We start from the raw sequence: 25,487 nt of genomic DNA, 5'->3' as shown, positions 1-25,487 counted from the left end.
TTAAAACAAGATTAAATTTAATTTTTTAATGGAAATTTCAATTTTTTATTACGTAGTTTTATAGCTGACTTCGAGACGTTTTCGAAACATTAAAATATTATTTCTATTATATTTTTTATAAAGTTCATTTATTTCGATATAAAAAATACAAAATATTTTCTAAAACATTCATCTTTTGGTAATCTTATTTTAATACTTTTATGTATAGATTAATGAGATGAATAAAGTAGCACATAATTATTAATCTGTGTTCGATATATATTAGTCAGTCAAGTAAGAGCGTGGTCGATTTTATTGACAGGTAATAAAGGATTTCGCTCTAAATCCTTCGTGAGACTATAAAGGGAAGTTTTGCCCTTGATGCATTGTCAAAAAATATTCAGTTGTCTTTGATTCTTTGAAAGAGAAACACGATAAGCGTCATGAGTGCTAAGTACGCGTCGCGCTACGAGGTGTGTTCCTGTGTACCCATCCGAAAGGTCCAAAAATGTCACAATCAGCGGCTGCTAAATACATGAGAAAGTCGAAAACATTTGTACAGAAGTGGATACAGCGATATAAAGTGGCAAAAAATGTCGATGATTTACCAGAACGTGGCTCAATAGGCAAAGTGAACAAAAAAGACGAAAAAAAAATAGTGAATCTGGTTTTGCGAAATCCTTCTTTAACACTGCGACAAGGACAGGCAAAATTAAAGTCGAAAGGTTTAGATATATCGCACGAAACTATCCGAACTCATCTCCGTGCTCATAACCTGAAATTTCGCCCCACAATGAAGAAGCCTTTGTTGACTGAAAAACATGTTACGAATCGACTCGCTTGGGCGCATGAGAATATCGATAGAGATTTTGATAATGTAATTTTTACCGATGAATGTTCTATATGGGCACGTTGTGCCCCCACGCGAGCCTGGTCAACTTCCACAAATAGGATTCGTCGTATCTGGAGATCGTTGCCCCTAGAATATGCAATTAAATTAGTTGAAAGCATGCCTCGGAGATGCCAGGCAATTATCGACGCCGATGGTGACTGGACACATTATTAATATAATTGCATCATTGTTTATATTCAGTACAATATATATATAAATATAAAAATACCATTTAATAAGTTTTTTCATAAATTTACCCGACCACGCTCTTACTTGACTGACTATATTTGTATATTTATATAAATATACATATATTTATTAATTAACATATTTATTGATATATATTTATTTTTGTAAAATGCCGAAACGTAAAATACAGTGCACTATATAGAAGAAGAAGAGAAAATTCAACGACGACGTTCTGAAAGAAAAGCAGAAAATTAATATCGACGTAATCAAATTATGAAAGTAGCAAATAAAATACCAAAATCAGTTAATAATAAAAATCATACTATTTGTATTGCTGGTACATCACATGATAATTATGTAATAATAGAATTAGATGAAGAAATAATTGGACAAAACTTTAAAAATATAAATCAGTATGTCAACAATCTTTTGTAGAACGTCAATCTCGTTATCGATCGCGACAAAAAAAGCAACCTCATCTAAATAATGATAATACAATGATAATACAATGTCAATTAATAACGCCGTTGAATATTATATTGGACTTATGGACTGTATTCTGTGTCTTGTATTCACTGTAATGCAAAACATTTTGCGTCTAAAAAAATGTTTAATAAAAGAACTTTATTTCATGATTGTTGTAATCATGGCGCTGTGTATTTGCAATTATTGCCTAAATTTCCTCAATTTCTTAATTCTTTATTTGATGGAACTCATGTAAAATCTAATAATTTTTTTCAACATATTCGTAGTTATAACAGTTCATTTTCGTTTGCATCATTTAACGCAAATTTAATTAACTTTCAAGATAGACGACCTGGTCCATATTGTTTCAAGATACAGGGGCAAATTTACTATCAAATTAATACAGCATTATATCCTGAACAAAATGAAAGTCCTACTTATGGCCAACTTTTTATTGTAGATTCTAATGAAGCGATTGATCATCGATTTAATCTAAATTCACATTTAGATTTGGAAATTGTACAAAAATGAAAGTCCTACTTATGGCCAACTTTTTATTGTAGATTCTAATGAAGCGATTGATCATCGATTTAATCTAAATTCACATTTAGATTTGGAAATTGTACAAAAATGAAAGTCCTACTTATGGCCAACTTTTTATTGTAGATTCTAATGAAGCGATTGATCATCGATTTAATCTAAATTCACATTTAGATTTGGAAATTGTACAAAATCTTGAAAGTATAATGCGGAAAATTAATGTATTTGCTCAATATTATCAAATGATAGGTGAGGAATTGGAAAATCAAAAGAGTTTAGAAATGGAATCTGGTAAATTATTACCGAAATTACAATTATCATTTACTTTAAAACGTAATACGTAAGAAATAATTCATTTGTTGCCATATTCAGGTTGAGCAAAAAACTACGCAGCATCCCCACTACTGTACTTTCTCACATATAAATTTATTTGTTATATATATATATATATATAAATTCATTTGTTTTGCGTATAAATGTAAGTACAAACACGCGTGACTGCTTCGAATAGTATCGAATTGATTTTTTTTATTTCTCCGCTTTGAATTCTCCGCTTATAGATGGAAAATTTGGACATTTTAAAATGACGCTAAATCTAAAGAATATTTTAAAATTGTTAACAATGGCTTTTGATCTGCCACAATATAATTTTGAATCAGTTATTACCGAAAATGAGAGAAACTTTAGTTTCCAATTAGATAATGATAGAAAAAATATTACTAGCATTTTTAAAAATGAAATTAATATATAACTTACACAGTTGAGTCATACATTTGGATTGTGTCAAAAACATTACTTGGCGTAAATAATTAGACTGGATTTTTCAATTCAATTTCCTTGTGTATACTTTGTGGTTTCCCGTTGTATTTTCATAAAATTATTTTCCGTAGAAATTCTACAGCGTATAATAAATGTTTTGTATTATTATAATTGTAATGATATATTATTATTGTAAAAAAATGATTTAATCTGAGTTACTCGTCCGAGTTCCCATTTACTCGGAGGGAGCAAAGGGTTCTTTAACAATGCTAACTCGCCTACGCGAAAACATGAAGTTTTTTCCGTCCATTTTTGACGCTGTTGCAGAGAGTGCAAATAATCTTGCGACCATGTTCGCCAAAGTTGCTCTGTCATCGCTTGGATTAGTTGCCATCTCTGCAGTCGATTAGCGTTTATCGCGAGTACTGATTCCTCCGGTACCGCGATGATCGGTCGGCCGATCAAAAAATGACCCGGTGTGAGCGCGGACAAATCGCTCGGGTCGTCGCTGAGCGCCGCGATAGGTCGTGAGTTTAAACACGCCTCTATTTGACAGAGGAGGGTCGCGAATTCAGCCTGTGACAGGGTACGCGACCCGGCTACTCTCTTGAGACGCGATTTGAAACTTTTCACGCCCGCTTCCCACAATCCACCAAAATGCGGAGCAGCAGAAGGAATAAACTTCCACTCAATGCGATCATTTGCAAGACAGTCGTGCAATGCCGGGTCTTTCATCAGAGCTTCGAATGTGCTCTTCATTTCCTTGTCCGCTCCCTGAAAATTCGTACCGTTGTCGCTATAAAGGCTTTTCGGTAAACCTCGGCGACTAACAAACCTACGAAAGGCGGAAAGAAATCCAGCACTTGAACAATCTTCAACCAGCTCCAAATGAATAGCCTTGGTTACTAGACAGATGAACAAGACTACCCAATTTTTTCTCGCCTTCTGTCCTCTTCCTACGAACGGTGTGATGAGGAAGGGACCGGCGTAATCAACTCCCGTGTGAGTGAACGGTGGAGACTGATTAACACGAGGCGAAGGCAGATCACTCATGAGTTGATTTGATTGCTTAACGGAATAACGAGTGCAAACAATACACTGACGGATATGGCGTTTTACAGCGTTTCGACTTCCTAAAAGCCAATATCTTTGGCGAAGAGTGCGGAGCATTAATTGGACTCCTCCATGTAGAGTAATTTTATGTGTATGAGCTATAAGCAGAGATGCTATTCGACCCTGTGGAACAATGATGGGGTGTTGCTCATCATAGGCGAGAGCGGCATTCTTTAACCGCCCGCCGAGACGGAGCAATGCATCTTCCCCGAGGAAAGGACTAAAAGTTCTCAAGGAGCTCTTTTTTGAGATACTTTTATCTTTTCTTAAAGAATCAATTTCAGAGTCGAATGATCTCTTCTGAACATAATTCAACCAAAACGTCTCGGCATCATTAAGCTCGTCAGCATTAAGTGCCGGAGAGGCGCAAGAAAATTTTCTTGGTTTCTTGAGCAAAGAAACAAATCGAAGAACGTAAGCTGTCACGCGGACGAGCTTCGTCCAGTTCGAGAATTTATAAACTAAATCCCATTCTTCTACACTTTCTACGTGAAGGACAGCAGATTGTCGAGTTTCAATTGCAATCTTGTGAATTGCATCGGAAGATAGCGGAACTGAGGCGTCATGAATCGGCCATGACGTAGAATGCTTCTGGAGCCAGGGTGGTCCAGTCCACCATAGTGGATGCGAAAGCAATTCGGACGCGGAAAGACCGCGTGACGTACAATCTGCAGGATTTTCTTTTGACGATACGTAATTCCATCGAGCCGACGGTAGATTATTTTGTACTTCAGATACACGGTTGGCTACATAAGTAGTCCACTTAGATGGATGCTGGCGTATCCACGCCAACGCAATCGTGGAATCCGTCCAACAATGTATCTGAATTTGACGTAAATTAAGCGAATTTGTTGTCCATTTAACAAGTCGACTTAAAAGTACGACGGCATTTAATTCAAGTCTCGGAATACTAACAGTTTTTACCGGGGCGACCTTTGTCTTAGCCGCGATCAAACTGATCGTATAGTCGGAAAGCGAATGAAAGACGCGCAAATAAACTACAGCGGCATAAGCCCGAGTTGACGCGTCTGCAAACCCGTGAATTTCGAGTGTTAAATTATCTGGAGTTTGACCGGTCCATCTCGGAATTTTGATTTTTGTCAATTCACTAAAATCCGATACGAAATTTGTTCCGGATATACTTAGGGAGTTGGTGGACTTTTATAAAATATAATAACAGAAATTTATTGTGAGAAAGGCATACAATTTACTTTACTCATTATGATCAAATCTTCACATGTATATATATATATATTAACGCTTAAGGAATATAATAGATATTATATCCAAATCATAAGTCACCGTTAAATGTAGAAAACAAAATATCTGAACGGTATATAGAAATTCATTTAAATCAGTCAAACATAAATGTCTTAAAGATATGATAATTTCATGACGTCAAATAAAACATAAGGATTAGACACATATAAATCATGACATCAAATCAAACATAAGTATTAAACATATAAATCAAGACATCAAATCAAACATAAGTATTAAACACATATAAATCAAGACGTCAAATCAAACATAAGTATTAAACACATATAAATCAATTAAAATAACTCAAATAAAAATGACTTTAATATTCTAGAAACGTATAGACTCAGTAAAGTAACTTGAATGTGAATGACTGTAGTATATTTCAGACATATAGACTCAATAAGATAATTCAAATGTAAATGACTTTAATATTTGAGAAGTAAATAGACTTAGTAAATTAACTCAAATGTGAATGACTGTAGTATATTTCAGACATATAGACTCAATAAGATAATTCAAATGTAAATGACTTTAATATTTGAGAAGTAAATAGACTTAGTAAATTTAACAGATACATATGACTTTGGTATCTTTCAAGCATATAGACTTATTACGTTCAATCAATATAATTGACATTAGTATCTTACAAACATATAATCTTTGTGCGCTCAACAACCATAAGTGACGTTAGTATTTTATAAAAAAGATAAACTTAGTACGTTAAACAACCATAAGTATCGCAGCAATAAAAAAACTCAGTAAGTTAAATCAGACAAAAAGTATCGTAGCAGCGAATAGACTCAATACGTTAAACAGATATAAATGACTTTAGTATCCTGGCTAGGCCAGTCTTAAGATTCATAATCAAATTAGTAAAATCATGAATACAGGGAAAAGCCCACTTCTTTAGAATCCTGGCTAGGCCAGTCTTAATAGAAACCTGGCTAGGCCAGTCTTAATAGAATCTTGGCTAGGCCAGTCTTGATAGTATCCTGGCTAGGCCAGTCTTGATAGTATCCTGGCTAGGCCAGTCTTGATAGTATCCTGGCTAGGCCAGTCTTGATAGTATCCTGGCTAGGCCAGTCTTAATAGAAACCTGGCTAGGCCAGTCTTAATNGTATCCTGGCTAGGCCAGTCTTGAAAGAATCCTGGCTAGGCCAGTCTTTAAAGATTTGTTACCTTGTCGAATCCTAATCCTTTTAAATAAGAATACAAACGGCTCTTTTTCTTTCCTCATCCGGCAAACTCAAAGGAATTTGTCCTCCAAACCAAGGGATATTTCCCGTCTCATGGTTAATCTAAGATGTTCCAAAGCGTCCAAGCTCGTAGTTATCCAAAAAGATTATATATTCAAATCAATCTCTTCTTAACGTCTGAACAGAACGGAAACTTTTTTTATTACTGAACAGAAGCGTCTCAACGGACAGTAGAGAATCGACCAAAACAAAGATTCCTAAGCAACGATCACGTTTCTTTTTTTCAAGAGAGGATCGCGAACAGAAGCCGACTTGGCTTAGCGGGACGACGAAGGAAGAGGCTAGCGCTTCAAGCGTTCGTCCTAGGCACTAACGGCCTCTCGTAGCGCCTCTTCTTCCGGCGCGCTACGCGTCACTCGCGGAGGCGAATAAGACGCGAGAATCCAAACGTCAGAGAGTTTCCCAAACAAAATTGCTCCACCGAAGTTTCAATTCGTCGGGTATGGGCGAGTCCCAATCGCAATGTAACATCCACAGTTCTTGTAAAAATATTTTAGCTTTAATTACGACCGGGGCGGCCCAACCGAGCGGGTCGTACAGTTTCGCGACGAATGAAAGAATTGATCGTTTGGTGGGCTCAATCGGGTTTATTGAATTTACGACGAGACGAAATGAATCTTCGGAAGGAAGCCACGAGAGTCCGAGGACTTTTAAAGATTCGTCTTGTAATACGAGATGATCAGTGACTTCCGGCTGATCGAGCGAGAGTTCGTCGAGAAGCTCGCTTGTATTAGACGCCCATTTTCGAAGCTGGAAGCCTCCTCCTCTCATTAATTCGATTAATTGAATACGCGTGTCTTTTAATGAATTTACATCGTCTGCTCCAAACAACGTGTCGTCGACGTAGATAGATTCATTTAAAATAGGAACCGCCGCGGGGTAATGAGCACCGTCGTCGAGAGCCAATTGCTTTAAAACGCGCATCGCGAGATACGGAGCCGGAGCCATACCGTATGTCACTGTAAGCAGTCGAAAATGCTTTATCGAAGTGTCATCCGTCGGACGCCAAAGAATCCTTTGATAATCGACGTCTTGAGGATGCACGCGAATTTGGCGGAACATCTTTGCGATATCCGCCGTATACACATATCGCCATTTTCGCCATCGAGACAAGACGGCAGGAAGATCTTGCTGTAGTTTCGGCCCGGTGAATAAATGATCGTTCAACGTCGTGCCGTTTCGAGTCTTGCACGAGGCGTTGAACACGACGCGTAATTTCGTGGTGCGACTATCTTCCCGCACCACTGGATGATGCGGGATGTAGACAGGCGAATTCTCCGTCTTTTCTGACTCATCGACTTGAGTCATATGTCCGAGTGACTCGTATTCCGCGAGGAATTCGTTATATTGCGAGCAGAGATCGGATTGATTTTTTAATCGGTTTTCCATACGGTTATACAGAGACCGCGCTATTGGCAGAGAATCCCCGATGTCGATCGGCGGATCTCCCCTGAACGGCAGTCGAACAATGTATCGACCGTCGTGAGAACGACAATGAGTTTGTACGAAGTGTCGTTCGCATTTATCTTCCTCTTCAGTGAGGGGGGTGGTCGACGAAATCTCTTCGTCTTCCCAGAATTTCTGGAGAAGAGCATTTACGTCTCGGTGAGCCAAAACGAAATTTAAAACGGCAGTCTCCGCGGAGACCCGTTTTTTACTTCCGGTAGGGCCGGAGAGAATCCAACCAAACGCGGTTAATTGAGCGGTGGGTGTACCGGGCGGACCTTGTCTCAAATCGCGCCTCAACAGTGAACCGTAGATGTCTGCTCCGATAAGCAGATGAATTTGATGATGGCTCGACGGATCCGGATCCGCGAGCGAAAGACTTCGTAAATGCGGCCATGAGTCGACAGGCTGAATCCGTGACGCAGCGTACGAGGTAATTTTTTGAAAGACATATGCTGTCATAGGAAACGCAGGATTCGCTTTTGAGCAGGGCGTCAATCGCAATGACACGCGAGATTTTGCAGAGCCGGTATACTTTTCGCCGAAACCTTTAATCTGCAAGTCGGTTCTTTCCTTTTTTGTACGAATAGTTTGACTTAATGCTTCCGAAATGAAGCTGAAATTCGATCCTTGATCTAGCAAGGCGCGTACTTTAAAACATCTGCCTTCGGCAGTGTGAATGTCAACCCACGCAGTCGCGAGAAGCACGGTCGGAGTCGTGACGTCCGGCGGTTTCACCGTTTGAACGTTAGCGACGGCCGCGTTATCGGAAACGCACGAAGAGTCGGTTTTTGATTTCGACGATACGCTCGCCTTTTCTGATGTCGAACTTTTATTGACGTCCGGCCCTTGATAACTCGCGAAATGCAATAATGTATGATGTGGACGACGACATTGGGTGCATCGCTGTTTGCTTATGCATTTCGGCGACATGTGTCCCGATTTCAAACAATTAAAACCAATTTTATTTGTACGAGCAATTTCCATGCGTTGCGCTGCTGACTTTTGGCGAAATTCCTTGCACTTTGAAATGAAGTGATTTCCCGAACAGCAAATACATTTTAGAACTGCGATATTATTAACTGACGACCGTTGCTTGTCATATTTAACATTGCCGCTCTCTTTTGAAATGTCAGTGAAATCCGACAATCCGCGGATGCGCATTGTGAGAAAATCGTGAATGTCTTTATAAGACGGAATCGAATTCATAGTGGAACGTCTCAAGTTCCACTCGCTGCGTGTTCTCGCACTAAATTTTTGTGATATTATATACACCAGGAGATCATCCCAATGATCTACAGGTCTTTGCATGTTGTTTAACGCGGCAAGCGATGCAGCCACTGTGTCGCGCAATTTTTTTAATTCTGCCACGCTCTCGCGATTCATGACAGGTATGCTCATAAAAGCATGTAAATGCGAATGAATCAAAGTTAATTTGTCGTCGTATTCGTCGACTAAGAGTCGCCACGCGGAATCATAATTCGCGTCCGAAATTTTTAAATTATTGATTACTAACGCAGCGTCTCCAATGACACTCGTTTTTAGATAATGAAACTTCTGAGTATTAGTAAGTGCATAATTATTTGCAACGAGAGACTCGAACGTATTTTTAAAATTCTCCCAATCGGAAAATTTTCCCGAAAATTTCGGCAACGAAATCCGCGGCAACTGAAAATTATTATTACTATCGCGAAAGGAGGAATCAGTACTTCGATCGAGCGGAGGCGGCGTAACAACTGTTAATCTACTTATCGCATCACGAAGGACGTCGGCCGTCTCGTAGTAAGCTTCCTCAGCGACCAAAAATTTCTCATCGACGAAGTATGCCAAAGTCTTCTTTTTCTCGGGCGTAGTAGATTGCAGCAACTTGACGTGGAGTTCTCTGCAAGATGCTCAGAGGGACGTCAATTCGTCCAGTCGACCTTGAGTCCTTGGCAGCGTCACATTGGCCTTTGCCAATTTTTTAAAGTTCACGATCACTCGCTTTAGCTGAGCGATCGTGTCTATCTGCGCGATCAGCAGATCTTTCGCCTCCGACATTGTCACAAAAAATAACTGTGAATTTCACTAGCGAACGAGAATTCACAATACTTGTCGCGAGGGTTTCCTAGGCACGTGTAGCTGTGCCGTCGGAACGAAGTTTACGTGTCACCTTTTGTCGAAACGTGACGAACACTTGATTAACGCACCGTGCGAGTAACTACGCCGACGGTGGCTCGCGAGCGATGTTGTATCGACGCGAAAGAATTATGTCCTCAGAAACTTCACGCAGAATACCGAGGCGCGAGAATAGTATAATGTGTGTCCCACACGAAAATGCCGGGCGCGTACTGCGACGCCGACGGCAATGAGTTCGCTAACGACGTTCTGTCGAAAAAGGCGATGCTGATTGTTCGTTAAGAATACACTGAGTTGACAGACGAGCGCCTTTGCCGACGGCAACTCTTTCGCGAATGATTTCGTGTCGAAGCGCGAAACCAAACTGTCTTTTAATCAGACTGCACAAATTATGCCGGGAACGATAGCTGAGCCGACGGCTAATCACTCGCGAACGACTCCGCGTCGAAGCGAGAAGCGAAAAAATGTCTTTAATTAGACTAAATTGATTTTGCCGGGCACTTTTCTACAATTCCGACGGCAGCGAATTTCGCGAACAATCTGTCGTTGAAACGCGATTAATTGTCTCCGTTAACTTTGTACAAAAAAGACCGGGCGCTTAACTGCGGCGCCGACGGTAATAAACTCGCGGCTGACTTAATTTCGGCGCACGAAAAGAATAGCGTAACGCAAGACTTTACTATCTTGTCTCACTGTACCGCACTGTACTTACTTCACGCAGTCATGAATACAACACAAAACTTGTGTTACGATTAGTCGACTTCACGACTCGAATCGGAGTCTGTCCTGATTTTTGAGAGCGAACGCGATACTGTTCTCAATCTCTTACGCGCACTTCACTGTTCGTATTGTTTAATTATCCGGCTCGAAGGACCATTTTTATACGTGCGAGAACCTTCGGTACATTTTCTCCACATACAAAAGTTATTTATTTTATTTTGCGGATTCGTGGATACGGAACAGTTGGATAATGAGCGAGAGAAACGATTCTTTTTTTTCACAAGCTATTTATTAAATAGTTTATTAAACCCGGTCGGAGTAATTAATTAACAAATGTACTCGCGATTCATATCACGCGCGACGCTCTCGTTCAATTAAAATACAGAGTCCAACGCGGGATTCTTTTCGAAAGCGGATAAGGGAGCACCTTGCTCCGCTAATTCTCTGGACAGACTGACTGTCACCTTTTGAATTCGGTAACGAGGTCTTCGGATAGATCACAAACAAAGCGCGTGGCACGTACGTGCTCGACTCCGATTCGCTGGCGCTCGGGCCGAGTATCGAAAACATTGGAAGAAAACACGTGTTTTTTTTCCTCGAGCGCGTGATGTCGAAAATAATCTAAGAACCGTTAAGCAGAACGATATATCTCGAAATGACCTTATTTTTCGCTTATATTTTTCTTAATATTTTGAACAATAGTGATCTACAAACGATGTACAAACTCTGCTTCTGGATCTCTGTGAAGCCTGAGCTGAATCCCACTTCTGAAGTTGAAAGAAGATTCTTGTTCTTAATCAATTTATTTCCTAAGTACAAACTAATGACTCCCGCACGTATATTTCTTATCGACAAATATATAGCGCTTCTTAAAAGAGAGAGAGTCCGTTAGTCGCCGGTCTTTTTGGAGCAGGGTCTTCGAACAGTGCCCCACTCCTGTCACGCTCCTGTGTTGCGCCTGCTCGGATGCGCACGCAATAAACAGTTGTGAAAGATGTATAATACGCAATATGACGAGTTCCGCCGGACGCACGCATATATCTTACAGCTCGGCCAGCCTGATATGAACTTCGCCTCGAAGTTTATTTTAAACAAATTAGTAAGTTTACAGATAACAATATTTAATGATGAACAATACATCGCTAGCCTATCATATGTACATTGCGTTAGACTACGTTATCGAATTACATTCTTTCTCTTTTTTACATTACTACTATTATAACTATACATTCACTTATATTTACTACAATCATTTTACATTTAATTAACACTTATTCTATAGGTTTTTCCGGCGCCTTAACCCATGGTTTAATACGATCGCAAGATAGTATAGTGTTCAAAGGTTTTTGGGTTATATTGAAACCCGGAATATCCTGCACTACGTACCGATGGTTTTCTAGAACCTTTGCAATCTGGTAAGGCCCTTTATAATTCGGTTTTAATTTAGAACTGATTCCTATTTTTCCTCGATCGTCCCTAACGAGAATACAATCTCCTATGTTATACACTGTCGGTTTTTTGGAATGATTGTCCCGATACATCTTATTATATTCTCTGACTACCTCAGTTGCCCGCAATGCATTTTCTCTACTATTTTCTCTATCTTTTTCCAGATTTACGTCAGTATTGATGAGAGCTTGCGTAAACCTAGAGAGCTATCATTGTGGCCACGTTGGTCAAAGCCAAACATAATTTTTGCCGGAGTAGCCTTTATAGCGGAATGGTAAGTATTGTTAAGTACATATTGCATTGTAATAAATAATAATCCTTAAGGTTGCCAGTAATAATTAATAAAAAACCACTCCTCAACGTTTCAAGTCGACCAGACTGGCGATAATTTATTATGAATAATTATTTGAAATACAACGTTTCGGCTGTCATTGCAGCCCTTTTCAAGTACATCTATAAAAAGTTCCATCAAAATAATTATAATTTAATACACTTATTCGCAACAAATAATTATACATTTAAAAACAAAAATGTGTTACATACCAAATTTAAAACAGTAAATCAACTTCCATGCAAACAACCGACAATGTTAACGATTGTTTTGATGAACAATGCAAGACTGACAGAAGTAAGCACAAAATAAATAGATGTTAACTGTTCGCAAGAATCTTAGTCACTAAGCGTTAAGAAAATAGAGACGAAGCTAAATGTGTCTTTCGCAATTTAAATCGTCATAATAAAGTCAAATAAATAAAAATAAATAAATAGGTGGATATAAAAATAAAATAAATGATAATCCTTAAGAGTCGCCAGTAATAAATAATGAAAATCTCTTCTCCAATTTTAAAGTCGACCAGACTGGCAATAATTTATTTTAAATAATTAGTTTAATTTACAACGTTTCGGCTGTCATTGCAGCCCTTTTCAAGTAATCTATAAACAATTATATACATATAAATATAATCTTAATGCGCTTAATCATACAAATAATTATAAATTTACAAAAATATATATGTTTACATACCAGATTAATACAATAAATCATATTTACAGCAAACCCCCGACAAAATTAACCATTGTTTTGATGAACAATGTATAACTGACAGAAGTAAGCCCGAAATAAATAGATGTTGACTGTTAGTAGAAAACTTAGTCATTACGCGTTGAGGAAATATAAAACCAAAGTACTGTGTCTTTCGCAATTTTTAAACCGTCAATACAAAGTCAAATAAATAGATAAATAAATAAATAAATAAATAAATATGTAACATATGACCATATAATATATTAAATAGCTTCAAGAACGCGATCATAAATCCCACTGAAATTCTCCGTATCTTTTTGTAAATTAATGCTTTTTCTTTGGTTTTTTATATAGAACATTTCTGCTATTTCTCTTTTTCTCGTTTGTTTTTCTTGATGCAGAATCACAGGAGAATCCCAACGGAACTCATGATCGTTACAAGTCCGATGCAAACTAACAACTGAGTGTGATGTCGTGTCTTTTTTAATGTTATTTTTATGTTCCTTAATACGTGTTTCTAAATGTCGCTTTGTTTGTCCAATATATGTAGAGTCGCAATTCGCGCATTCGATCTTATAGACGACATCGGTTCTTTTTAAGTTATCAATACTATCTTTTCCTCTTTTTATCAAAGTGTCTAATTTTTTTGGAACGGTATATACTACACCGATTCCATTTTTGTTTATGCAACGAGTAATATTTTCGCTCAAATCTCTAATATACGGCAACACTATAACATTTCGTGTATCAAATTTATCTCGATTAGACGCACCAAAATTACCGCCAAATTTAATCGCCCTAAGTCTCCTGTTAACAATTTTGTTTATGACTGTTAACGGGTAACAATTGTTACGAAGAATTCGTTTGACTAAGATGATGTTTTTTTCGTGAAACATAGGGTCAGCGAGTAAAATAGCTCTGTCCACGAGACTTGTGATCACACTAATTTTATAACGCATCGGATGGTTCGAAAGAAAATTTATATAACGGCCTGAAAACGTAGGCTTACGGAACCAGTCAGTCGTCAATTTGCCATTAACTCGCATAACGCTTGTGTCTAAAAAACTTAAGGAACAATTGTTCTCTAATTCAAACGTAAACTTTAGTCGAGTGTGAAAACTATTAAAAATCGTAAGCATATCCTCCACTTTATATTTCGGAATAATTGAAAAAATGTCATCAACATATCTGAAATAACAAAAGGGTTCAAAATCCAATTGACGCAAACAATATGATTCCAAATCGTCCATCACCATATCAGACAAAATTGGAGACAAAGGAGACCCCATTGGCGAACCGAAAACCTGCTCGTAAAATTTTCCATCGAAAACAAAACTAGTCGAGCGTATGACCGTGTCAATAGCATGTAAAAACTGTGCAATGTTAAATGAAGTAAATTGTGAGATATCATCCCAACGGTTTTCTATTGCTGCCTTTATTAATTCCCACGGTGTGTTGGTAAAAAGCGAAGTCACGTCCAACGAAATCATGACATGATCGTCATCAATGTTTTTATCTTTAATAATTTCAACAAAGGACCAACTATCCTTAATGTGAGATCGAGGTTTCTTGACTGCATTTTGTAAAATCTCACCTAAATAAGATGCAATGTAATAAACCGGACTTCCCAACGTTGAAATTATGATACGAAGAGGGTAACCTACTTTATGGATCTTAGGTAAACCATAGGCACGAGGCAAATTGCCATTAGTACATCTCAATTGTTTGTAAATTGAATCATCTATGAGTCCATTATCCAACCAAGATTTTAATAAAGTTGTGATGTTTGCGTTGAGAGCGTTTAATGGATTTTTATTAAGTGGTTCATAAGTGGAAACATCTTTCAGTAAACAATTCATTTTCCCCACATAGTCAGTCCGATTCATCAATACTGTGACTTGGCCCTTATCGGCTTTTGTTACGAAAATGTTACTATTAGATTTCAAAAATTTTGAACAATAAGCGTATCTATTAAAAATGTAACTATCAATATGACTCACATGCTTTTGTTTACTTAAAAATTTTTGTACTGAGCTCGCTACTGAAAATCTCACATTGTCGATGTTATCCTTAGGAAACTTTCTATAATTTGCTTCTATATTTTTTATGTTTTCCAAAACCGAGATTTTCCTATCATTTTTATTATTTCTAAAAATGGGCACGCCAAACTTGTCACCCAAACTTAAAAAATTCATAACTGAATCCGGAACGCGATAATTACTAATGTTAACAATCCATTTGCTGTAATCTATTTTTGTCAATGGATTTCGAACCCCATAATACTTCCGACAAATGTAATCGAATTTCTTTCTTAAACGCCACTTTTCTTTATTATTATATTTGTAGAGAATATGCCTATTATAATCCATAAATCCGAGGACAAATTCATACGGTAAATTATTGTACAAACGTTTCTCTATCTGATTCAAATTGGCACGCAAGACACGCAATTTGCAATTAATATCCTCTATCTCTAAGTTTAATAACACGATTTTGTTACGATGCTGGAAATATAGCCATTTACGTGTGACATTTCTGCTCTGGAAAATATTTGATTTAATTGCTATACCGTTGTTAATATGCGGAGGTGAAATATCCATCCGTCTGCAACGTAGTAAAAAGATCAGTTGTTGGTATGTTTTACAAATGTTCTTCTTAGTCTTGATCCACGATTTAAGCATCAAGGACATTTGCCTACTAAATTTCTCCGCCACATAATTAAAATAGCCTCTTTGTACAACAATAAAATAGCCTCTTAGTCAAACGAATTCTTCGTAACAATTGTTACCCGTTAACAGTCATAAACAAAATTGTTAACAGGAGACTTAGGGCGATTAAATTTGGCGGTAATTTTGGTGCGTCTAATCGAGATAAATTTGATACACGAAATGTTATAGTGTTGCCGTATATTAGAGATTTGAGCGAAAATATTACTCGTTGCATAAACAAAAATGGAATCGGTGTAGTATATACCGTTCCAAAAAAATTAGACACTTTGATAAAAAGAGGAAAAGATAGTATTGATAACTTAAAAAGAACCGATGTCGTCTATAAGATCGAATGCGCGAATTGCGACTCTACATATATTGGACAAACAAAGCGACATTTAGAAACACGTATTAAGGAACATAAAAATAACATTAAAAAAGACACGACATCACACTCAGTTGTTAGTTTGCATCGGACTTGTAACGATCATGAGTTCCGTTGGGATTCTCCTGTGATTCTGCATCAAGAAAAACAAACGAGAAAAAGAGAAATAGCAGAAATGTTCTATATAAAAAACCAAAGAAAAAGCATTAATTTACAAAAAGATACGGAGAATTTCAGTGGGATTTATGATCGCGTTCTTGAAGCTATTTAATATATTATATGGTCATATGTTACATATTTATTTATTTATTTATTTATTTATCTATTTATTTGACTTTGTATTGACGGTTTAAAAATTGCGAAAGACACAGTACTTTGGTTTTATATTTCCTCAACGCGTAATGACTAAGTTTTCTACTAACAGTCAACATCTATTTATTTCGGGCTTACTTCTGTCAGTTATACATTGTTCATCAAAACAATGGTTAATTTTGTCGGGAGTTTGCTGTAAATATGATTTATTGTATTAATCTGGTATGTAAACATATATATTTTTGTAAATTTATAATTATTGGTATGATTAAGCGCATTAAGATTATATTTATATGTATATAATTGTTTATAGATTACTTGAAAAGGGCTGCAATGACAGCCGAAACGTTGTAAATTAAACTAATTATTTAAAATAAATTATTGCCAGTCTGGTCGACTTTAAAATTGGAGGAGAGATTTTTATAAAAATAAAAATAAAAGTAAAAATAAAAACGACTTAAATAACGTCAAGAACACGATCATACCCATACAGCACAGATTATTGCAATTATATTGCAGCAACGTTGCAATGTTGCAAGTTGCAATGCAACATTATAAAGGCATTGTAGAGATATAGGTGCACAAAATTCCAGCACACTTGTAGCAACATGACATTAATATTCGGAAATATTGCATGTAATCCAAATTCTATAATTTATATATTGTAATATATATACATATACCTAGCAAACACCAAGTTACAGCTATATAATTGTTAGTTGTAATTTCCCACTCAAAAATATAATACGTGTATTATAACAATTATATTGTTGAGTGGAAAATTACAACTAACAATTATATAACTGTAACTTGGTATTTGCTGGATATAATACTGTAATAATTTTTTGCAATATTATACAATAAAAGATGTTAACGATAATCAATAATTTTATTATCTTCCAAAAAGCGGACATTTTAACATTGCTGCAATTCAACAGCAATGATGTAGCAACATTTTGCAGTGAATTTGCAATATTGCAATATTGCGGTGAAAGATTGTTGTAATGTTTTTGCAATCTAACGGTGCTGTATGGGTAAATCCCACTAAAATTCTCCGTATCTTTCTGTAAATTAATACTTTTTCCTTGTTTTTTATGTAAAACATTTCTGCAATTTCTCTTTTTCTTGTTTGTTTTTCTTCATGCAGAATCACCGGAGAGTCCCAACGGAACTCATGATCGTTGCAAGAGACCTCGATCTCGGGTCAGGGATAGTTGGTCCTTTGTGGAGATTATTAAAGACAGACACATCGACGACAGCCATGTTATGATTTCGTTGGACGTGACTTCATTTTTTACTAACACCCCGTGGGAATTAATTAAAATAGCAATTGAAAACCGATGGGATGACATCTCACAATTTACTTCGTTTAGCCTTGCGCAGTTTTTACACGCCATTGATACGGTTATGCGCTCAACGAGTTTCGTTTTTGACGGAAAATTTTACGAACAGGTTTTCGGTTCTCCGATGGGGTCTCCTTTGTCTCCGATTCTTTCTGACATTGTTATGGACGATTTGGAATCATATTGTTTGCGTCAATTGGATTTCGAACCCTATTGTTATTTTAGGTACGTCGATGATATTTTTTCAATTATTCCGAAGGGAAAAATTGAGGATATGCTTAGTGTGTTCAATGATTTCTACACTCGACTTAAGTTTACGTTCGAACTAGAGAAAAATTGTTCTCTGAGTTTTTTTAGATACGAACGTTATACGTATTGGTGGTAGATTGACGACCAATTGGTACCGCAAGCCTACGTATTCAGGCCGCTATATTAATTTTCTGTCAAATCATCCTATTAGATATAAAATCAGCGTGATTACAAGCCTAGTTGATAGGGCTATTTTACTCACTGACCCTATGTTTCATGAAGAAAATATTAATTTAATCAAAAGAATTCTTATTAATAATTGTTACCCGTTAACAATTATAAACAAAAACATTAATAAAAGACTTCGAGCGATTAAATTTGGCGGTAATCTTAACTCACCCAATCAAAATAAATTTGATACGCGAAATTGCATTGTGTTACCTTACATTAAAGATCTGAGCGAGAATATTACGCGTCGTATAAATAAAAATGGAATTGATGCTTTATATATTGTCCCAAAAAAATTGGACACATTGATAAAAAGAGGTAAAGATGGGATTGAAAACTTAAAAAGAACTGATGTTGTTTATAAAATTGAATGTGCGAATTGCGATTCGACGTATATTGGACAGACAAAGAGACATTTAGAAACGCGCATTAAAGAACATAGAAATAACATAAAAAAAGACACGACATTGCATTCTGTCGTTAGTTTGCATCGGACATGCAACGATCATGAGTTCCGTTGGGACTCTCCGGTGATTCTGCATGAAGAAAAACAAACAAGAAAAAGAGAAATTGCAGAAATGTTTTACATAAAAAACAAGGAAAAAGTATTAATTTACAGAAAGATACGGAGAATTTTAGTGGGATTTATGATCGTGTTCTTGACGTTATTTAAGTCGTTTTTATTTTTACTTTTATTTTTATTTTTATATCCACCTATTTATTTATTTTTATTTATTTGACTTTATTATGACGATTTAAATTGCGAAAGACACATTTAGCTTCGTCTCTATTTTCTTAACGCTTAGTGACTAAGATTCTTGCGAACAGTTAACATCTATTTATTTTGTGCTTACTTCTGTCAGTCTTGCATTGTTCATCAAAACAATCGTTAACATTGTCGGTTGTTTGCATGGAAGTTGATTTACTGTTTTAAATTTGGTATGTAACACATTTTTGTTTTTAAATGTATAATTATTTGTTGCGAATAAGTGTATTAAATTATAATTATTTTGATGGAACTTTTTATAGATGTACTTGAAAAGGGCTGCAATGACAGCCGAAACGTTGTATTTCAAATAATTATTCATAATAAATTATCGCCAGTCTGGTCGACTTTAAACGTTGAGGAGTGGTTTTTTATATTGCATTGTGTTTAACCGTTTTTTCCATTCGCTTGGAGTATCTATTAATTTGGTGAGAGATGACTTAATAAATCTATTCACCCTCTCAACCATACCATTTGCCCAAGGTGCTGCCACCGCAACTTTCCGATGCTTGATATTTTTGTTTTTAATGTATTCTAAAAATTCTTTTGATGTAAATACCGAACCCCTATCTGATACTATTTCTTGAGGCTTTCCAAAAACTGATATTATGTTATTAATACAAATTAAAGCTTCTTTAGTTTCAGTAGACTTTGTAGGAAAAAGCCATGTGAATCTCGTAAAGGCGCCAATTATTATTAAAATGTGTTTATAATTGTCTGCAGATTCTTGTAACGGACCGAAGTGGTCAATGTGTATAATATCAAGTGGCATCGTGGGGAAAGGGTACACTTGTGTTTCCCCCTCAAAACGATTTGAAGAGCTATTTGACATCACGCAGGTGAGACAATTATTTATATAATCCTGTACTCTCTTTCTCATTGTCGGAAACCAGAAATTTTTACTAAGGCTTTGATATGTTTTCTCAGCGCCGCAGTGAGCTAAATCATCGTGGTGGACACGCAACATATTTGTCACCATTGACTCCGGAATTACGAATTTAAGTCTATCTTCTATTTTTTTATATACCAAACCGTCATTTAACTCAAATTTATCACTATCTTCTACTTCTAGGTGCTGACTGATTTCCAGAATTCTTGGATCGGACAGCTGTAAAAACTCTAAACGCCTCTCCAATGGAAGCTCGTCTACATGGGCCACGCATCTGCTGAGGGCGTCAACGTGAGCCATGCGACTTCCTGGACGGTGCATTATGGTAAAAGTATAATTCTGAAGAGCCAATGTCCATCTGGCTATACGCGGATTCAGATTTGCCTTATTAACTGCATAAACAATAGCATTACAGTCCGTAATAACTGCAAATTCAATACCGTAGAGATACACGTGAAATCGTTCTATCGCACGCACTATAGCTAGCATCTCTAACTCGTAGCTGTGATAATTCTTTTCAGCCGCATTGGTGCCGGAGCTGAAGTACGCTACTGGGGATCATTTCCCCTCCTGCTGCCGCTGCAACAGAATCGCCCCGTACCCTAGACTGCACGCATCTGTATGAAGCTGAGTCTCTGCGGAGGGATTATATAAACTCAACACCGGAGGTGAGGTCAATTCCCTCTTTAGTGAGTTAAACGCTTCTAGGCACGAACTATCAAAACTGTAAGGCACGTTTTTCTTCATGAGATTTTGCAATGGCCTAATTCTAATAGCGTAATCTTTGATAAATTTTCTAAAATAGTTGGTGAGGCCTAAGAACCTTTGCAATTGTAATCGGTCCTTCGGAGGACTATAGATTCTTATTGCCTCTGTATGTCGCGGACTAAGTGTAATCCCGTTTTCTGAAATCCTATATCCTAAGAACTCTATCTCTTTTTTCAAAAATTTACACTTTTCATAATTTAATTGAAAATTATGGCTTTTCAAAATAATTAATACACGTTCTAACATTTCAAGATTTTCCTCGACGGATTCGGACGGAATCAAAACATCATCTATATATACAAGTATTTTATCCTCACGAATCAACGGATTGAGGATCCGTATCAATCTTTTCTGGAATTCCGCGGGTGATTTTGAATAACCAAAAGGTAAGCGAGTATACTCGAATTGACCGTCTGGCGTAGCGAATACGAAATATTTAGTTGAATCCTTGTGTACTTTTATTTGATTGAAACTGTCTTTTAAGTCTAACAATGTGAATACTTTTTTATTGCTGAGTTTTGCGAGACAGTCTTCTATAATTGAAAACGGATATTTCTGCTTGATAACCCGACTATTCAACGGCCTCAAATCTACACATAATCTCATTTGCCCGTTCTTTTTCCTTATAGGAACTACTCGAGCACAATACGGGGAGATACTAGGCTGAATTATTCCCCGTTCGAGAAGATCATCGGTGATTTTTCTGAGTTCCAACCGCTCAGCATTCGCGAAACGTCTCGGAGCGAACGCGTAAATCGACGGGTCTTTAAGATGAACTTCAACGGTGTTATTATCTTCGACCGGTACGATATTTTGGTCTTTTATATGACAAACAAGTTTACTTAATTTGTCTTTTGTCTCGGTGTCAAAATCTATGTTGTGATTTTTAATAATTTGTTCCAGATTGTTTTGCTCGGCCTCGATACAAAGCGGTAAATACGCAAACAAATTGGCTTTGTCTCGGTCGTTCTTCGCGCCTGGCTCATAAACAAATGTAAGCTTTTCCTCAATTATAAACTCGCGTCCCAAAATTATGTCTCCTTGAAAGGTGTTCGAGTCGAGAACATACAAATTTACTGAAATTACCCGGTTTTCTAGGCATGATATCCCGATTTTACTTTTATATATGCCTAAAATTTTAAGTGGTTCATTTGACAAGTTTCGCAACGGACTTTTAATTTTTAATAATTTATTTCCCGGCTCTATAAATTTTTCCAAAATACTGTTCTTTATAAATGATACCGGACTACCGGTGTCCACTAACGCGGTCAAATTACAACGCCTGTTTTCCAGGTAACTAACTCTAATAAACGGATCTGTAACTGACAATAAAGTCCGCTCCGCCTGGACTACCGCGACGCTATCAGACGCATGAGTATCCGCAGACACACTCGCCGCCGCAATTCCAGAGGAATTCTGCGCTCGCCCGGGAGTCTTAGACTCCTTCTTTTTTAAAATCGGGCAGTCGAATCGCCTATGCCCTCTTTCTTTGCAATAGAAACACGCTACCTCGTTTCTGCATTTCTTGAACGTGTGCCCTTTCTTTCCACAGTTCCGGCAGGCTCCGTCCTTCGGCTTCGGCTGCTGCCCTTGGGATGACGGCTTCCTCTCCCAGTCAGTGGCGCCCTGGGTGATTGTCCGCATCCTTGCCAAGAAGCCTTCCAAAGTGTCGTCGGACACCGCCAGCGCCGTCGCTCTGAGTGATGTCGGCATTATTCCGCTCACCAGCAACTGGATCCTGTCACGATCAGGTATGTCCACCTGGTGCATAGCGCCAGCTTATCAATGGCGTAATCATTGAATGTCTCCTTGTTGGAAGTCCACTTCCTTGCCTCAATTTTTTGCATGGATCTATAAAATGGAATTTTCCTGTCAAAGATTTTTAATAACTCTGACCTCAAGCCGACCCAGGATTCAACGGCCAGATCTCCCTGGACGTCAAACCATCGCCTAGCCGACTTGGTCAGTTTGCTCGATGCTGCCAATAATGTCGCTCCGTCCGTCGCTCCGTGGACCTGAGCAACCTTGTCCACTCTGCGGACCCAGGAGTGGACGTTGTCGTCCTCCGTGCCACCGAACTCCGGGATTTGATGAGCCAACGCCTGCACCGCCGATCCTGACGACCACGACTCCGTCGAGCGCCGTCCTGCTTCCTCCGACGGGGACACACGAGATGAAGTATCTCGCTCAACCTCCCTCGCCATGCCTGCCTGCGTTTGCGCCGGTCTCGCCTCCCTCTGATCAGTTAGCAACTGGAGAATCTGTCCTAATGTCTCGTGTTGTAGCTGCATCGCCGCTCCCATCTGGTCGTGCTGCCTCTGCATCGCCACCAGCATCTGCTTAAGGACATCCGCCGATTCCTGGGAGTCTCGTCGTTGCTGCGCAGCCTTCTTCGGAATAGCACCCGAAGTCGTTGGTCTCGGAGAAGCCAACTGCATCATCTCCTCGACCGGACCATGAGTCTCTGTGTTTTAACAACTCTTTTATTATTCCCTTTGTCCCAGATGACCTCTGCTTCTGGATCTCTGTGAAGCCTGAGCTGAATCCCACTTCTGAAGTTGAAAGAAGATTCTTGTTCTTAATCAATTTATTTCCTAAGTACAAACTAATGACTCCCGCACGTATATTTCTTATCGACAACTATATAGCGCTTCTTAAAAGAGAGAGAGTCCGTTAGTCGTCGGTCTTTTTGGAGCAGGGTCTTCGAACAGTGCCCCACTCCTGTCACGCTCCTGTGTTGCACCTGCTCGGATGCGCACGCAATGAACAGTTGTAAAAGATGTATAATACGCAATATGACGAGTTCCGCCGGACGCACGCATATATCTTACAATATCCATTGATGTATATGCAATGTATATTCATTGAATATCAAAATGTTTTCTGGGATTTGCACGTATTGCGAGACACAATATCTTTATCAACAGCAGAACAATATGTATAAATATTAATTTCATTATTTTAAATTTTGATATAAGTAACCAACTAAATCACTCAACAAACCATTTTAAACTTAATAAGCTGAATAAATTAATTAAGCTGAATAATGCTTTCACACGCGACGTACTTAATTTAGTGTCTTCGAGTTAATATTTATTTCAGTTGATGCAGCATGTCTTAGCTGGACAGCATATGGAAAATGTAACAGGGATACGAAAATGACTTGATAATTTTATTGTTTTTAAATTAATATCTTTTTTTGCAACATAATCTGAAACTTGCCAGAAAGATAACAAAAGTTATAGAAAATAAGAGAAAATATTTTAAAAATTGATTTGTAATGCATATATATATATATATACATATATATACGAGTATATATATATATATATATATATATATATATATATATATGAATAAAAGATAATTAGAAAACAAGACTAAAACTTTTGCAAATACATCTAATATGTGAAATTACGATAAACTGAAGAATATAATATATATATATATATATATATATATATATATATTTATACCATCTAATTTCTATTTTTTTAACCTTTATACTTATTATTCAAAATATTACGAAAAATAATCGATTTACTTAAAAAAATTAAAATAGTTCCTACATTAAAAAAAACGAAGTTGATATTTAAATTTTTGAAATTTTTTCAGTTAAAAAAAACTTTCAGTTACAAAATTAAAAAAAAGTTATGTAGTCATTTTTTCCAAATCAAACAATTTTTTATGCAAAGTATAATTTAAAAGTTATTCAAGTATACAAGTTAAAATTAAGATTTAGAAAGACAGGGCCAACTATAACGAGCATATTAAATTAGTGAGAGATGTAATGTCTACACATAATTGATTTATTTCTTAGTAGATACAATGATAATAAAAATAATAAAACGTTTCGGCTGTTACCTCAGCCTTCTTCAGTAAATATAAAAACAATAAAAATTCTTTTAAGAAAAATTATGACATATTACGCATTAGAGTCTATTTTTTAATAAACATTTTGGTTTAATAAGTCGATGAATTTAAATTGGGTTACGTTTATAACATTTATTAAATTAGATATTTTTTCTAATCGGCTAACCATTTTTTAGTTAAGATGGTAAACTTTTTGATTATGTCAAAAAACATGTAAACGAGTTCCCTGTTGTTAGTAGAACAGGTTGACGGCCCATTCCACGTCATCAATTCTTTTGAACATTATTAGTTAAAATTATCGTCAGAACTGCTTGATATGAGAATTGAAAACAATTAGATGTTATCCAGCATCAAAAAGTTAGTCCCCATCATCAAGGATATTTCCGAGTAAGTTCGTCATTGCAGTATATTTCACCGTGATTGTCTAAGTATATTTTTATTTTTTTAGTATATTAATTTATATTAATAAGTTATTTTTTTATGTGAAAGATCTTAATTGTGTTTAGAATTGCTTACTTAAATTGATGAGTAGTCAAGATTCCGCCAAGTTGATGTGTTCACTATACAAAGTCACAGTATGATGTGTCGAGTTCAAACTGTGACTCCTATTATTATTATTATTTATTTATTAGATAATTCTTCTAGAATGTCAAAATATGACTCGTCAAGCATATCGGTATCTTTTTTTAAGTTTAGACCGTTTTTTTGTTCCTTTATATGGATCATTTCAGAAACATTTCTCTTCTGGAAATT

At 36.9% G+C, this 25,487-nt stretch overlaps 1 protein-coding gene and 1 long non-coding RNA gene across 3 annotated transcripts; one reads left to right on the top strand and one right to left on the bottom strand.

The window, feature by feature from the left end:
- On the top strand, positions 1-24,138 carry LOC146721974 (uncharacterized). 2 transcript variants are annotated; one of them, XR_014925418.1, is made up of 11 exons: positions 1-11,839; positions 12,023-12,155; positions 12,354-12,463; positions 19,928-20,043; positions 20,132-20,418; positions 20,615-20,761; positions 21,114-21,247; positions 21,491-21,664; positions 21,765-21,855; positions 22,414-22,612; positions 22,764-24,138. It is a non-coding gene; the product is annotated as an uncharacterized LOC146721974 (long non-coding RNA). The 2 variants fall into 2 exon arrangements; XR_014925419.1 differs by lacking the exon at positions 21,114-21,247.
- Positions 12,012-15,072, bottom strand: LOC146721975 (uncharacterized). The gene is made up of 2 exons (XM_085485718.1): positions 13,876-15,072; positions 12,012-12,395 (listed from the first exon to the last, which is right to left on the bottom strand). The coding sequence occupies exons 1-2, from the start codon at positions 15,070-15,072 to the stop codon at positions 12,012-12,014; spliced, it is 1,581 nt and encodes a 526-aa protein (XP_085341844.1).
- Positions 24,139-25,487: the final 1,349 nt, after the last annotated feature.

The sequence above is a fragment of the Nylanderia fulva genome, unplaced genomic scaffold (assembly GCF_048542155.1).
Source record: "Nylanderia fulva isolate GAGA-0341 unplaced genomic scaffold, ASM4854215v1 Scaffold39, whole genome shotgun sequence".
NCBI classification, from domain to species: domain Eukaryota; kingdom Metazoa; phylum Arthropoda; class Insecta; order Hymenoptera; family Formicidae; genus Nylanderia; species Nylanderia fulva.
The sequence above is the reverse complement of the archived record's forward strand: the minus strand, read 5'-3'. Positions and strand labels throughout refer to the sequence as shown.

Bases quoted from the DNA above. Each gene is read 5' to 3' on its own strand.
- LOC146721975 (XM_085485718.1), bottom strand. From the start codon at position 15,072: ATGAATTGTTTACTGAAAGATGTTTCCACTTATGAACCACTTAATAAA. The intron at 12,396-13,875 runs GTATATACCGTT...CCACAATGATAG, and splicing joins ACAAAAATGGAATCGGTGTA to CTCTCTAGGTTTACGCAAGC.